The 16444-nt window shown below is 40.4% G+C and overlaps 1 protein-coding gene across 2 annotated transcripts in view; it reads right to left on the reverse strand.

Moving 5' to 3' along the window:
* Positions 1–16444, reverse strand: part of grid1b (glutamate receptor, ionotropic, delta 1b) — a 528466-nt gene that overhangs the window by 70757 nt on the left and 441265 nt on the right. For both annotated transcript variants that reach the window (XM_074663093.1, XM_074663094.1), the window contains exon 5: positions 9424–9477. In XM_074663093.1, the coding sequence (XP_074519194.1) occupies positions 9424–9477 (54 nt within the window). The remainder of the gene's footprint in view (positions 1–9423; positions 9478–16444) is intronic.

A 16444-nucleotide genomic window follows, 5' to 3' on the forward strand; every position in this document is an offset into this window, starting at 1 on the left:
AAAACAAGACGAGGAGGAAAACATCCCCACGTCCATCACACATCCTGGGAAGCTCCTGTGCTGATACACCGGCGCGTCCGGGTTTGAGTTTTGTTTCTGTGACCTTTAAAAGACGAAGACTGAAGAAGAAACTGGAAGAAGAGAGGGAAGAGAGATGTAGATGGTCCGGAGAAATCTGAACTCCACCGCTCTCTGACATTTCTAAAATCTCCCCGGTTTGGAGTTTGATCTTTCACAGTTAAAGAAAAACTTTTTAATTTACTTTCTTCAACCTTTAACATGACTTACAAGAGAAACTACAGAAGTTTCTCTTAACCCCTGAAGTTCACTTTAATTTATATCTCTTTGAGGACACTGGTGGATAAAAATGTCTTTTACCAAAAACTACTATAAAAACCTAAAGTATTCATATTTTTGCCTCTTTTTCCTCAAATCTTTCCTTCAACTTCAGTCCAATAACAAACAAAAAAATATATATTTTATTATTTTTATCGTTTTAACCCTTTAAATTCCCATTTGTGTTTTTTACAGTTGTTTTTAGCATTTATAAATGTAAGTGAGTTGTTTTTGGATGTACAACTGTAAAATTTAAGAATCTCATGGCAAACAGAAAAATGAAAAATTAAATTATTATTTGTCTCCAAAATGAAACCCTGTAATCAGAGAATATACAATTATATTGTTTAATCAATGTGCTTTTAAAAATTGTGTTTGTTATGGGAATAGATAGGACACTTTTAGTTAAAAAAAAAAATAAAGTTTTTAAAAATAAATAAAAAATAAAAAAATAAAGATGCAGCAATATCACTTTTATTTCTAATATTATATATTAATTTAGTTTTATTTAAATAAAATCCCACGCTCTCCAACATTTATTGTATGAAAAAAAAAATGTTTATTTTTTTATTTATTTTTATATTTTCATGAATATGGTGACATCATTTAATCAAATGAGCAATTTAAGGGTTAAAGTAATAAAAAAATAATTAAATATTGGGTATTTTTGGTTGGAAAATTTGAGCAAAAAGGTAGAAAAATATATATATATATCTGTTTTGTTTTTAATTGAGTGTTTGGTAAGGGACATTTTTGTCCTCTGATGCCCTCTAAGGGTCATAAATTTAACCTTAGAAAAATCTTAAATTTGAATTTTAAGATTTTTTTATGAAAACATTTTATTCCATGTAAAGTAACAAAACCAAAATAATGACCAAAAATCATCAAATATGACCTAAAACACAAAAATCTCCCTGATTGGCCCTGAGGGTTAAAGCATGTGGTCGTTTGTCGGTTCGATGGTTGTAAACCTGAGCAGGTCTCTGTCCACGGTAAATTCGCTCTCTCTGGGTTTTCTGGGAACACAGTCTCTTCTCCGTGGATCAGGCCCAGAGAAAAGACTTTTTATAGACCGGCTTTGTGCACCTGTGTTCCCTAACAGGCCCCGCAGTGCATTTAAAAAATGTTATCAGTGAGTTTTATAAGTCATGCAGCACCCAGAGACTGGATATTAAGTCGGTATTTCTCTAACCTCCAGGCTCTGTGCTTGAATAAATTTAAAGCATTAATAATTCTAATTAGTCCCAAAGGACCTTTTACACTCTGCACAGTTTGTTCTCTATCAGTGCTCTTTGAGCTTTGGAGAATTGAGACTTCATGAAGGTGAGATGAAGACGGTCTCTTCCAGCACACACAGCCTCCGGGTTAAAGACACAGCTGCGCTCCACCAGCTCCGTCAGAGACAAAGCAATACAATCAATATTCAGAGGACTTCCTGCTTCTCTTTCAGCCGCCAAATTGAGGCAGAAGAGGTGCATAAACGGATGTGAAATTACAAAGGGATGGTAATGACCTGCATGCAGAGACGGGCAGACTCCGCAGCAAATGGGAGTAGAGCCGGGGATCATGGGAATCACAGGGAGAATCAGATAAGAGCAGGGACGGTGGTTATTTTCTCTGAAAGCGCTCGGGCTGAAACGCGGCTCCAGCAGCAGGTAATGGTGTTGTTAGGGGAGATGAGATCCTGCTGGAGGGGGCTTAAAGGACATTGTGTAGAATTTACTCCAGTTTAAACAGAAGCAATGAAGCTGCAGCTTAACTCCTCAGATAATAGAAAACATGTGGAGGTGTTTATCATAAACACGCTGTTAGGCTTTATAATACGACAGCTGATACGCCATAAACGTCTGTATCAGGCTTTTAGCTCATCGCAAACCTCAACATAAAGCTGCTGGACTCCTTCCTGCAGCAGACTGAAGGCCTCGCCTGCTCTTTTATCTGAGATTCACTTTTTTAAGCTGAAATAAACACAGACAACACTCGATTCAAAACTGACTGAAAATATTCTTCAAGACAAGAGCCTGGCATTGACCACTTGACAGTTGGACACTTGCTTTGAAGAAAAATGAAGGATAATTTCCTGTTAAATAGTGAATCAAATGTGAGACAACATCTACACTTCATGTGAAGTACATCTATTCATGCTGGATGTGAGATAACTTAGTTTGCATGTGAGAAAAGTAGTTTTTATGTTAAATAAAGCACATTACACACCATATTTAAAGCATCTTTTTCCAGAAAAATCTCCTTTTTATGAAACCTGCACGGACTGCAAACCTGCAAGCAGTCTGTCTCGATTCGGATCTCATCATTGTTCTGTGGTCATGGTTTTTGGTTCAGTGTACATTGTTGTTGTTTTGAACAGCACAGGATACCACACATCCCAATAAACAGCTACCAACAGTTCTTCTGATCAGTTATATCATGTTTAGTCTGTAAAACCTGAAAAATGAGGCTGTTTGACAATTAAAACATCATTAAAGCTGAGCGAGACATTGCTAGCTTCAACATGCCGATACCACCAATACAGCCATTGACTAATTTGCATATTAATATGTGAATTTGGAATAAAATTGTAGGAGAGATTGAAAACAGGAAAAACAAACAACGTAAAACAAACTCTCTTCTGTCAATTCTTGTTTTTTTATGCTAATATCTAAATATCAACCCTCCTCCTTTATTCAGGTGTGGGATTGGATGGTCTGCTCCGGCTGCAGCTGGGAGAGACTTCTGGAGTGAGAGGACTCGTCCGTCTGTGAGTGTTTTGGATGGGGCTGTGATCTGGTCTGGCAGGTAGCAAATAATAAGTGACCATCCTATTTTTGCCTGATGCCAGAGCTGTGGCATGTCAGTTCAGTGTAGGGACGACTGAGTGGGACAGGAAGTGGTGTATGGAAACTACCTAAAAACATCCAGTGACTTTCAAAATAAAACAAAGCGTGTCCAAACAAGATGGCGTTTATCTCAACTACAACAACAAACGGACACAATGAGCAGAGCCAGACCAGGAGTCAACAGGTTTGAGACTCGTTGTAGCTTCCTGTGTGGTAACAGCATCTTCCATCAGTACGATCTAAGGAGGAACAAGCTGCAGTTTGAGTCTCGATCTGTGTTTTCTCTGACTCAACGCGGTGAACCCAGACTTTGGTCTTCATTACCGTTCCTCACACAGACCTCTACCTGTTAATCCTGAGCTGGCAGAGCCCCCCGCTCTCATTACCTGCAGTCTAACGAGTCATTAGCCTGTGCTTTGTTTCCCAGTGCTGATGGGGACGGATAAAAGGAGGACAAAGAGGAGCAGACAGAGAACACACGGCTGTGTCGATACAGACGCAGGCTTTAACAGACACACCTGCAGAAGCTGTAAAGTAACTCTCTTTGTTCACTGAGCGTCTGATTTGCATTTCAAAGAGAGGGAAGTGTGTCGCTTACAGTTAGAGTCCGTTTTCTTCTCATCCCGGCAGAGAGCTTTTAAAGGAAGCTCCAGGTGATTGTGTTTTACATTAACCTGCTTTAGAGATACAGCCTCCACGAGAGGCTGACGTCTGCGCTGATGAAGACGTCCTGAGCACAGAAGCTCTTTGTGCGGCTCTCCTTTTGTTTTATGAAGGCTCATTTACTGCTCACTCTCTGAAAACAAAGCTTAGGTCTGAGGCGACTGTTACTGACACGAAGATTTAATTTCTTGACAAAGTGAGTGACAGTGATCAGTAGCTGTACATTCACACACTGGATTCCTATCTTAAGTGAGAAACCTTTACAAGAAAGCAGCATCTGTAGCTTTCACTGAAACACTTCAAGACTCCTTAAAGACAGGAGCCAACGTGCCCAACACAGTCTGAGCACATTTCCCTGCTCAGTTCTAATTTATCTGCCCACAAAACCAAGAAATCCTCAATCAGTCAAAACCAGGGTGTGATATTTAATCATGACTTCACATTTGATGAACTGCTTCTTCCAGCTGAGGCTTTCATCCTAAGTCAAGTCCTTTTTATCTTTTACTAGATTTGGAAAAAAATACATGTTTTCATTTCCTCTTAGATTGACCACCATCATTGACAGAGGTCCAGAAAAGGCCCCTAATAGAATTATATGGGGGCCCAGCAATATTCCTTTCATGGAGCCCAAAATCCCTGGCGGCGCCCCTTTAAATTACATCTCAAAACACACTTTACTCTGTGGCTTTGACCTGGGTGTAAATGTTACATTTCTAAACTTTGTGACATGTGGTCTTGGTTTAAAAGCCTCATGTCTCAACTCTATGTTCCCTTAGCCCTAGGTCCCACAGCCAAATGTCCTCTCATCCCTTGGTTACCACAAGACTAAGTTCCCTAATCTTTGTGTAATGACAGCCCAATGTTCCCTTATCAGTATGTTCCCACAGCCCAATGTTCCAACAGCTAAATGTTCCCACAGCTAAATGTTCCCTAATCTCTATGTTTCCTTATTTCTATATTCCCAGATCCCTATGCTCCCTCACTTCCATGTTCCCACAGTCTTAAATTCCTACAGCCAAGTGTTCCCTCATCTCCATGTTCCACAACCCAATGTTCCCACAGAACCAAGGTTCCAACAGCCCAAGGTTCCATTATCTCTATGTTCCCACAGCCAAATGTTCCACAATCTCTATGTTCCCACAGCCCAATGTTCCCACAGCCCAATGTTCCATTACCTCTATGTTCAACAGCCAAATGTTCCCAAAGCCCAGTGTTCCCACAGCCCAATGTTCCCACAACCAATGTTCCCACAGCCCAATGTTCCCACAGCCCAATGTTCCATGACCTCTATGTTCCCACAGCCCAATGATCCCACAACCAATGTTCCATGACCTCTATGTTCCCACAGCCCAATGTTCCATGACCTCTATGTTCAACAGCCCAATGTTCCCACAGCCCAATGTTCCATGACCTCTATGTTCAACAGCCCAATGTTCCCTCACCTTCATGTTCCCACAGCCAAATGTTCCCTCATCTTTATGTTCCCACAGCACAGTGTTCCCTCATATCTTTGTTCCCTCATTGCAATGTTCCCACAGCCCTAAGTTCCCATAATCAAATGTTCCCTCATGTCTATGATCTTACAGGCCTTTGTTTCCCCTGTTATATATTTTCACAGCCCAATGTTCCCACATCTCAAAGGCTTTTTTAGTGACGGACGATTTGGCCCCATGTTCCCACAGCCCATCAATCAGCCCAATCTCACTAAGAAAAAATAAAATGCTCTGATTGAAAAGAGTTTTGGCTGAAGTAGATTTAATGGATACTGAATGTCTGTTTTCCCTTTCTTTAAGTCAGATAAACAAAACCAGAATTTGGAATTTAATCTTATCAATGTGGGAACATTGGGCTGTGGGAACACTGGCACGCTCCCACCCCACAAGTCAAGCTTTGTAAACACAGGAACGTTCCTCATTATCTCTTTTATGTGGTTATCTGAGATTTGAAGTGTCAGAGTAATGAAACAGGGAGCAGGAAAAGACGTGTTTTGTTTTAACTTTCACATTTTGGAGCGTCTGCAGCTTCAGTGTGAGAATCACAGTCAATTAATTTGGATTGACACCTTTCTGCTCATCAGATGAAAGTGACAGCTGCTGCCTCACAGGCCTCTCTGTCTCCCTCCTCCTCTGGTTAATTACTGCTGTCATCCCTCGTCACCTCTCCTTCTCATTACCGTAACACTTCTCCTCTCTACACCTCTTCCTCTGTTCTCCATCCTCTCATCCTCCCTCTGCTCTCCGCGCTCTCACACTCTTCCTCTCCAGGTCTTTTTAATTGGTATCAGCGCTGAAGTCTGCCTGTGTGTGTTTGTGATGCCAGCAGACGGAGGGTGAAAAGGACAGTCGCCTTCTGTTGACAACCCGCCTGACTTTGTAGTACACCGCCACCGGGCTCTCCACACGCCGCCGCCTGTACCCCAGAGCTGCTGGAGCACAGCTGTGCAGAGCAAACAGGGGGAGTGAGGCCTTTTCAGGGAATATCTGAGATCTGTGTCTGACAAACAGGCCTGAGGAGACTCGGAAACCACATTCTCTCAAAAGTTGATCAACAGAATTTAACTTACTTTGAGTTCAATCATTTAAACTCAATATTTTCCTCGTGACACGTTCATCAGATAGATATGTCTTGGTATGTTTCGTGAAAGAGCTTTTCTCTGGTTCTGCTTTGTCCAAACTTCTCTGAGCTGCTGGAAAAACTCAGTCCAGGAAAGTTTCAGCCCAAAGCAGCGTTCAGTTTTTCACCGTCAAAGAAAGAAGTGACGGCGTTCGACCTCTGTTAACACCAACAGAAAGCCTGGAGGTGCTCGGCGCCGCTTTGGTGTTTTCAAAGGTTACTCTTAATTTAGTTTCCATTTTGTTTTGGAAAAAATTCCATTAACTTATAAAACCCTGACACTGTTTGCTTTTCTTTGTCAAAACTGGAATCCTAATCGAGTTTCAGGAGAGGAAGGACAGAAAGTGAGGGCAGAGAGGGGGAAGGGTAATTTAGTCAGGCGGATGATTTGAAATGAAACATTTCCTTGATGAAAAGATGTTTTCACAGTGACAGAGAGGGGTGTTTTCTTTCTGAGACGTTGATGTGAAGGAAACAATTATCTCTTTAAATCCGTTTCTGTGAAACCAAAGAAAAAGTTTTTTTTTTTACTTTCACCCAGTTCAACTTTTTACCTTCAGGTTTGACACCGAGTCACAGGATTTACTGAAACTATGTGCTGCGTGATAACATCTTCTATCAGAGCTGAAGGCCTGACTTAAGTTGACTTTGACTTGGTCGTCATGACCTGAGACAGAAGACTCAAAAAGAACTAGACTTATTTAATTCAAACATTTCATTTTTTAAAATCAAATTAGGTTAAATAATTTATTTTTTATGCTGCACAGACTAACAGCTGTCATCACAGGAGCAGCAGTCATTTAGGCAAACAGACCAAGAATAGTTCAGTTTAGGGTCCAGGATTTTGTCGTCGATGATGGTATGAAGGAGAGAACAGGGGTCTGTAAGGTCTGCGACTCAAAAATCAGCACATGCAGTCATTAACCCTTTCACATTCAGAATATTAGCATAACACAGCTATGTCAACACCAACAACCCTTTTTAAAAACCTGAAATACCCCCTGGGTTCCTCCTTTTCTAACCTGAACATTTGGTCATGGATACGCCTATCAGGACATCTCCATCCAAAGGAGCATTAATCTGTGTTCTGAGCATGCTCTGTTTGCAAGGACTCTTAGGTTGTGTCTGAAATCATTCACTTATTCCCTACTCACTACTCTCTATAAAGTGAATTAGATGTAGTGGACTATATAATCTACGACATCAGCTAAATTAAAACAATATTACGGACACTACTCACTCACTTGCCAGCCGCTAACAGTGACGTATTTACTCTTGTGTCACTCACGGACACATGCCGTAAACAGTATTTATTTCAGTGATAACTAATTTTATACTTAGCTCATTTTCCACAACAGATAAAGAAACATTTATCACATGTTGTTTTTTAAATATATAAACTATATATTTGCGCGGGAGTTGTGCTGTGTTTAAAAATTACAATGTCCAGTGAATGCATCACCTGCGATGAACGGTTTAGCGGCTAACGTCTGCGTTGTTTGTTTTTCTACTTGAAGTTGTGAGACGCAATCATCTGAACAGTAATCAATAATCATGTAATCAGCCATTTCTTCTGTTTGAACAGCAATGCATGATGGGATATATCGCTCATATAGTGAGCATCGCTAATACACTACTTTTCAAAATGCATTGTGGGATACATTGAGTGGACTATGTAGTGAATGACCATGCTCACTCAGATTTCGGACAGCACTATGACATGGCGTATTCACTATACAGTGAAAAGGGAGTGATTTCAGACACAGCCTTGGTCTTTGAGTACAGGAAGTCCGCCATGCTGCTGCTGCTGTTGCTATGGATACAGGAAGATGTGGTGGATGCGACACGCATTGCTTCACATTCTCTGTGCGTTGCTGTTTTGATCAGGATCTTAATCTGAATATTGACTATGAGTAAACGTAGCCATTAACTCGACAACATCTAACTTCATCCATCACCACAAAACCCACTGAGTGTCTTTAAGCTAGCTGCTACGACTGTTAAAATGCTAACATCTGCTAACACTGACATAGCTTAAACAAGCTAACTAATATGTAAGTCTTCCTAATTAAATGAGCGGTAATAATGTCTCTAGCTGACCTACAGGCCTGTCAAACAGATCTAGTGACTTGCTTGTGCGTGAGTGTTTTTGTTTTGTAAATACACGTTCATCAGTCTGATTCAACACGCCACAAAAGGCTCAAACAGACAGTCTGACTGAGCGTTAAATGAAGGTTTTTATGTTTATAAAAAATGATTTAGGTAGACTGGGATGCTCAGAGGTAAAAGAAAAGCGAAGAAAATAAAATCTGGCGTTCGCAGCGAGCTGAGAGGACTCCAGGAGATGACAGCTCCCGTCGCCTCCCTGAGTTATTCTGTTAACTCTCTTGTCAGCTCAGTTAATTGGCCGGGAAGGTGCTTGGAAGTGAAAACTGGGAGCAGGGTGAGAAATTAAAAAGGAAAGATAATTTTTAAAAAAAGCAGAAAATCACTTTACCCCGAGCCAAGAAGTCAGAGCCGTGTGTGCTCAGGAGACGCCGCTGCTCTGGGTTTTAGCAGCGTCACAGCTGGGCAGAAGATGCTGTCATTTCCTCTTTTCAGCCCCACTCATTTCATTTACCTCCAGCGTGGAGAGCCGCTCACGCTGGCAGACGTCTGACCGAGAGGCACAGAAAGGCTCTGGACTTGTGTTTCATGTCTGAACACACAGAAAGATGCTCTTGAAGCTTTCACTCAGAGTCAGAGCAGAAGCTTTATCCTCACATCCAGCTCTAATTACTGCAGGGCCTCTTTAAAACACATCTGACCCGACGCCGTGTGCAACCTTGAGTTCAGCTCTTCAGAACAATCGGGCACTAATGATCCTCCTCAGAGAGCGGCAGTTTTCAGCTCAGTGTGTTAAAAAGTGACAGAGTTAAAATCTGGATCCTTTGGTGTGAGTGTGTGAAGTCAGGAAAACGTGTTGTAAAGGTCTTACCTCATTGACGAACACCCAGTGGCTGTCTTTGGAGGCCAGGTTTGTTTCCACCGCCTGCAGACAGACACAGAGACTCAGAGTTAGTTCAGGCTTTAATCACACAGTCAGACTCAGCAGCTGCTAAACAGTCCACAGCTGCTTCCCCGCCTTTGTTCCTCGCTCGTGTCGTCTTTGTCTGGTGGTGCTGTGCCGGTTTGAAAAGTTCACCTCCCTGAAAACAACAACGCCGCCTCCGCTCTTCCCGTGACGGCCCGCTCTGCCAAAATGTCGAGCCACAAAAGCTTTTTCAGGGAGAGCGGAGCGAGAGGTTTGCACTTATCAAAGCGCCACGGGCCGGCCTGGTCCTCTGCCGCCGCGTGATAATCCTAATGACGCGCAGCATCCTGCAGACGACGGGCCAGCGTGCAGCTGATAGCTCAGCTCTGAACACTTTGAGCTCCGTGGATCACACCGAGCGACGACGAGGAGTTTTCATCTGACATCAGAGTGACCTACAGACACACAGAGCTCCGTGACTCTGTGTCCAACCAGGACAGAGACTCAGCTGAGCTCATGGAGACTGAAGACATAATTTGATTTATGACCCTTAAAGTACACCACAGGATAAAAATGACCTCTTCAAAAAACTTCAAGAAAATCTTAACCATTTAATTTTTTTTTCTACTTTTTTTTGGTCAAATCTTTCAATCAGCTACAGTCCTAATCAAAATTATCAAATATTACTTTTTTTTGTTTACTTTTTTAATTCAAAACATTTGAATGCCCATTTATTTACATGATGTCACAGTTTTTTCTGTAAGAGAAAAATTAAATTATTATTATTATTATTATTATTATTATTATTATTATTATTATTATTTATTTATTTATTTATTTATTTATTTTTATTTTTTGCAGTGTAAGATTTTTAATTAAAACCGTCCAAGGACGTTAGAGGACAAAAACTTCTCCTCCTTCAAAAACTGTGATTAAAAACAAGAAATAGATTAAAAAAACATGAAAAAATTAACACATTAATATTTTGCTTCTATTTTCTCAGATCTTTCAATAAAGCTCATTGCTAATTAAAAAAAAAACATTAAACATTTAAAACCTATAATCATAGAATGCAGGATCAAATTTTTGTCCTCTGTTAACCTTAATAAGTAAAAAAATAAAATGAAAAAAAATAATAATAATTGGACACTGTAAATAAATAAATAAATAAATAAATAATTGCAATGCATCAAAATCAATTTTACATCTAGTCTGATATTTTTTCAAAGTTTAAAACAAAAATGCCCATCCATCCCAACATTTATTATTTGAAAAAAGGGTTAATTTAACAAAAAGTATTTAATATTTGATACATTGATTTAGGACTGAAGTTACATAATAAGTCTGAGCAAATTTAAATTTTAAGATTTTCTATGAAAAAACCTTCTTACAAAACATGACTCTGCATGGAGTAACTCAACTAAAGTTACAGACAAAAATGGATCAAAAAATGTCCTGAAAGAACAAAAATGTCCCTGATTCCTCCTGAGGGTTAAAGCACAAAATGTAACAACAAAGTCCATCTTCAGTTTCAGACCTAAAGGTTCCAGTTTGTTTCTCTTAACGTGTAAGAAAACAAGGATCCAGATCCTTTTCTGTCACTTTTAAATGTGTCTTCATAGCAAAAATAGAAAAGCACCTCCAGATTTCAGGTTCAGGGAAAAACTGCACAGAAACTTTTCAGGTTGGACGAGTCAGAGGTAAATAACGTGGATGTTATTTCAGAAAAAGTTGCAGCTCAGCAAAACTTCTCAACCTTGTTTCTGCTTTACTTCAACTCCTAAAACCAGATGAGTAGAAATGTACCTCAAAGAAACTTCTCAGCCCAAAAAGAGATCCAGAAGAGACCGAAACCCTGAAACCCTTTGATTGGATCATCAGGTTCTGGTTTGAGCTCAGAGACTCTCTGCAGACGTGATTCAACAGGTCTGAGCGAAAAACACTTAACTTCACATCTGAAGAGCTACATGAAGCCTTACTGAGTCATTATGTGTGTGTGTGTGTGTGTGTGTGTGTGTGTGTGTGTGTGTGTGTGTTTGATACCCTGTTGACCTGCACTTAAAGCCACAGTCGTGCTCTCATAACACACTCTCTCCTGCTCTGAGATATAACCCCTGTCATTGTGACCTTTAGATAGACTGCAGGTACACACACACACACACACACACACACACACACACACACACACACACATATAGAGAAAGTCTTCATCGTGTCTGACTCTTCGTCACACCTGTTGCTGTGTTAACTTGTTCTGGCAGGAGACATTCGACAGGTAAACACTGAAAACTGAGAAGTTGTACTGCGTTTGTGCAAAACGTTGGACGTCAGAGTTTCTCCTCCTGCAGATGCATCAGATAGAAGTTTGAAAACTGAATAAAAAGCTGTGTTTTCGTATATTTTACATTTTTAAGAAGACTTCTTTTGAGATCTTTGATGGAAAAGAAAAGGTGACAGAAGCAGTGGTGTGCACAGAGGAGGGGCAGGTGAGGGGCCTGATTGTTGAAGACCTGCTTCGTCGCCCTCTGGGAGCCACAAGCTGAGCTAAAATGTGTGCAAAAGTGCCTTGATGGGAGCACAACACACTAACTGCCCCTCAGCGAGCAAAAAGATGACGCACGCCACTGCAGAGACCTGATTCTCTGCAGCAGGAGTCTGAAAATGAAGAGATTTAAAGATGCTCCCGTCCACCTCCCCGTCACATATCTGATGTTTGAGCTCCAGAAAAGTTCAGAGTCCAAAACAAATTTCCTGTGACAGTGTTGGACGAACAGGCGAGCGCGTGTTTTGGCCGCGGGACACGAAGGTAAAGAGACAGTTCAGCTGCAGACGGGTTGCTCACTCCGTCTCGTCTGACGGGGTCACTGTATGACCGAGACCCTCCTGCCGCAGCAGTCGGCCCGCCGGGGACAGGCGGGAGGATGACGGTGATGAAGGCTGACGCATGTGAGTGACAGCAAAATAAATGTGCAAGGAGCTCGGCGCGAGGATGGTGTGGACGCCGGCCTGAGGAGCAGGGAGTGAAAACACTGCGTCCTTTTTACACCGTTAGCCTTTTTCTCTCCTCGCTAAAACACAACGCAGAGAGAGTCTGATCACTTCATCTGTCTGAGGAAAAAAGTCACAAACAGCAAATAGAGTCAGCCATCGCTGCAGGAGACAATCTTTACAATGAGGAGGATTTACAGCAGCTTTTCCTCTTGCTACTGGAGAATCTCTCAAACCTGTTTTTACATCTTAAACTTCCTGCAAAAATGAACATCTTTCATCCTTCAAATCTCGAAGCAACAGCAACCGAAGAGCCGCAAACACTGAGAGAAACTCTGCAGATTGAGAATAATTAGAGCAGCAGGAAAGGTGCAAATCCAGTCCAAACTGGTAACGTGGAAAAACATGAATAAGTCAAATAAAGCCCGTCCAAGAATCAGCTCAGCTGCTCTCAGCGTCCCACCACCCAGGCTTTTCTTGTTGAACGACTGAATTATTCAAATCTCACTTTCTTTGAACGCCAGCGCCGGCTTTGAAAGTCCCTCACAGAGACAGCAGCAACACTCACATCACTTCATTTAGGAGCATGTGGTTCCAGGAGTCCACCAAACCCTGAGCTGCCCAAACACAGCCCCACCTCCTCCCCACCTCCTCCTCACCTCCTCCTGCTCTCAGAGCAAACAGGAAGAGGAGACGGGCCGAGCTTCTCTGAGGATTCACAGCGTCCTGTGAGCACGCAGAGATCAGCGCTTTAATCAAAGAGCGGCTTCAGAGGGCAGAGATGGTTCAGGGTTTTTAAAGAAAGACTTTATGAAGGGCAGGGGTAAAAAGAAGATTAAAGAGGGCAGTTTATCGTTTTCTAAACACAGAGGGGGAAATTTCAAACACTTTTTCTGGCCAAGGCGGCACTTCAGCACGTTTTGGCTCCAAAGAGGACACTTGAGCATAAACTGTGGCTTAGAGGAGAGCACGCAAACACACTGTCATGACTCTAAAGAGGGCACTTTAGTCAATTTTTGGGTTTCATAGACAATAATTTAGCAAATTTAAACCCTAAAGGGTGCATTTCAGCATGTTTTGGCCATAGATTGTATAAAACATGGACGTAGCCTAGTCACCCGTCTGCTCCTGACACTTGAAATGAAGCCGATCTGTGGATGGAGCAACATTTGCCACGATGCCAGCAGTAAGTTTTATTTTGAACAGCTACAGGGCTCTTTTCAGTCATGTGACCTGAGCTGTGTCTCTGATTGGACAATCAAACCATCCTAATAACTTCTATAGTGACATCAGCGTTTTAGACCCAAGCTGTTTTTGAACCAGGCTGTAAATATGCTTTTTAATGTCGTACAAGTCCGTTTTTAAGGCTGCTCTTTCTGCACCCAGACTCAAGTGAATTCTCGACGAACAGCGACTTTCAGCACTTCTTCATTAGTGCTGCAGAATAGTGAAAAAATCATTCACATGATGACGGAAGCATGAAATTTGGCACAGATGCTCTCTAAGAGACACTCTTGAAGTAAAATGTTAGACACCCTGAAAATTCGACAATGTTTAAAGACAACACCATTTCCATTGAATGCTCATTAATCCTACAATTCAAATGATGATCCAAGCATGAAATTTGGTAAAAATACTCTCTGAAGGACACTCTTTGATTTTTCAGGTCTTCTTACTTTGCAGGTAAACACATAGTCAGTCAGAGCTGCTGTTGCCTCAGGAGCTGATCACATTGCCATTCAGCATTAGTTGCTAAATCATATGTTTAGTGGTCTGTCAATTCAGAACCACAGCTGTGCTACTTACTTATCTGTCTTTTTGTTTTCCCTTCCCCCCTTCCCCTAAATTACATTGACAAAGTTACTGTTTCCATATCAAAAAAAAAGAAAAAAAACCCCTCAAACTTATTATAAATAAAAATTTAATATAAATTGATTATAAATTTAATCAAATATAAATATAAATTAAATATAAATTAAATCAAATGAAAATATGAATTAAATATAAAACCAAACCAAAAACAAATAAAAAATGAAAAAAAACCCAACTCAAACTAAATATAAATAATAATAAAATATAAATTAAAAATAAATTAATCATATATATATATATATATATATATATATATATATATATATATATATATATATATATATATATATATATATATATATATATATATATATATATATATATATGGTACAACTCAAACTAAATATAAATAATAATTAAATATAAATTAAAAATAAATTAATCATATATATATATATATATATATATATATATATATATATATATATATATATATATATATATATATATATATATATATATATATATATATATATAATACCAAACCAAAAACAAATTAACAAACAAAACAAAAAAAATCAAACTAAATATAAATATAATTAGATATAAATTTAATATAAATTTTATAAAATATCAGTATAAATATATTTCAAACCAAACCAAAAACGTATTAAAAAAATTAAAGAAAAAAAGGCAAAAAAAAAAAGTGTCTCCCTTGTGGCTGTCACCTTGTCGTGGTAAGGGAGCTTGTGTACTTCCATGAACCCTGTGAGCTATGCTGTTAGGAGGCACTCCTGGCAGGTTTTATCAAATCTGACAGTTTTAGGGTAAAGAGTTAGACACAACACAGCCAAATAAACACTCCTGGTCTTCAGCTTTAAAATTTCAAGTGACTGTAAATGGTTTCAGGTCAAGTGACCTCATGAACAGTCCTAATACCAACTTTCTACAAGGGTGGTGAAAAAAAAAGGCTTTCTTAAAAAACGACTACCATAGTTAATTTTCAATTGTCTTAAGTCTTTTTTTTTTCAAATAAGTGGCCAATAGAGAGTATCTGTGCCAACTTTTAAGCTTGCATCACAGTTTGAACTATTAAAAAACTGTGCGTACAATTTGATAGAGATGTCAGCCATCTTGAAAAATCGCCACCTTCTTGAATTTTCATGCGTCTAATGTAAGGCTTCAATTTTACTAACAGGATGTTGCCCCTTGGTTTTGGCTCAAAAAACGTCACTTTAGCACATTTTGGCTACAGGGCTTTTTAGCATTTTAGGCCACCAGGGGCTCACTCCCCCTCCTGCCCCCCTCTGTGAACACCACTGGCTGAAATGTTTCTGCAGCAAACAGCAGCTGGAGGCAACACGCTGCCAACAGGCTGAACATAAAGTCTTTGTGCAACAACATCTCTGACACAGGAAGACAAAGCAGACTCTCAGAGATGAAGACTCCTGGTTGTAAGAATCTGTGTTTTTCTCCTGTTTGTTTATTCTGCCCGCGGTGCAGCGGCCTTACAAGGTGCTGATGAGGTATTGATCCAGCATGGTTAGAAACATGAAAGCGGCAGACAGTCAGGGTTACTCTGCTAAATATGGAGTGACGAGCTGCTTCGGTTATTTATAGGAGGGATGTTTGAACGCAATCACCAGGAGTTTACAATCTGAAAACAACTTTTCTGAAGGAAGAAAGGCTCAGAATATGTTTAAAACCAGCAGAAAAAGACGAAATGAGTCTGTAATCACTGCAGACTGAAACATCTGACAGCTTTAGAGCCGTTTGATTCTTCTCTTTGATGGAAAATAGCTTTTATAGACCTCGATGAGCGATGAATCCATATTATTTAACTAAACGGAGTGAAGCTGAAATTTAAACAATGGGTTTGGAAAGGAGGAAGATTGATGAGGAGGAGAGGATTCAGAGGAGACACAGGAGATGATCTGTGCTGTGCAAAGACGCAGGGACTGGAAGACGAAGAGGAAGTCGCTGGTTTTTCAGAGTGTTACTATTTCATTTCCTGCAGAGCTCAGGGGATGAGCGTGGTCCGGTGTGCGGGGATTAGGGAGTTAGCTGCTTTATATTATGCTCCGCTGCCTCCTCCTCCTCCTCTCTCCATCCCAGGGCTTAATAGTCCTGACAACAAGCATCAACAGGAGGCAGGAGCAGCAGACTGGGGTCCAACCTGGGAGGA

Source organism: Halichoeres trimaculatus, unplaced genomic scaffold, assembly GCF_033239565.1.
Source record: "Halichoeres trimaculatus isolate MK-OKI-2021-1 unplaced genomic scaffold, fHalTri1.1 fHalTri1_scaffold_23, whole genome shotgun sequence".
Taxonomy (NCBI): Eukaryota; Metazoa; Chordata; class Actinopteri; order Labriformes; family Labridae; genus Halichoeres; species Halichoeres trimaculatus.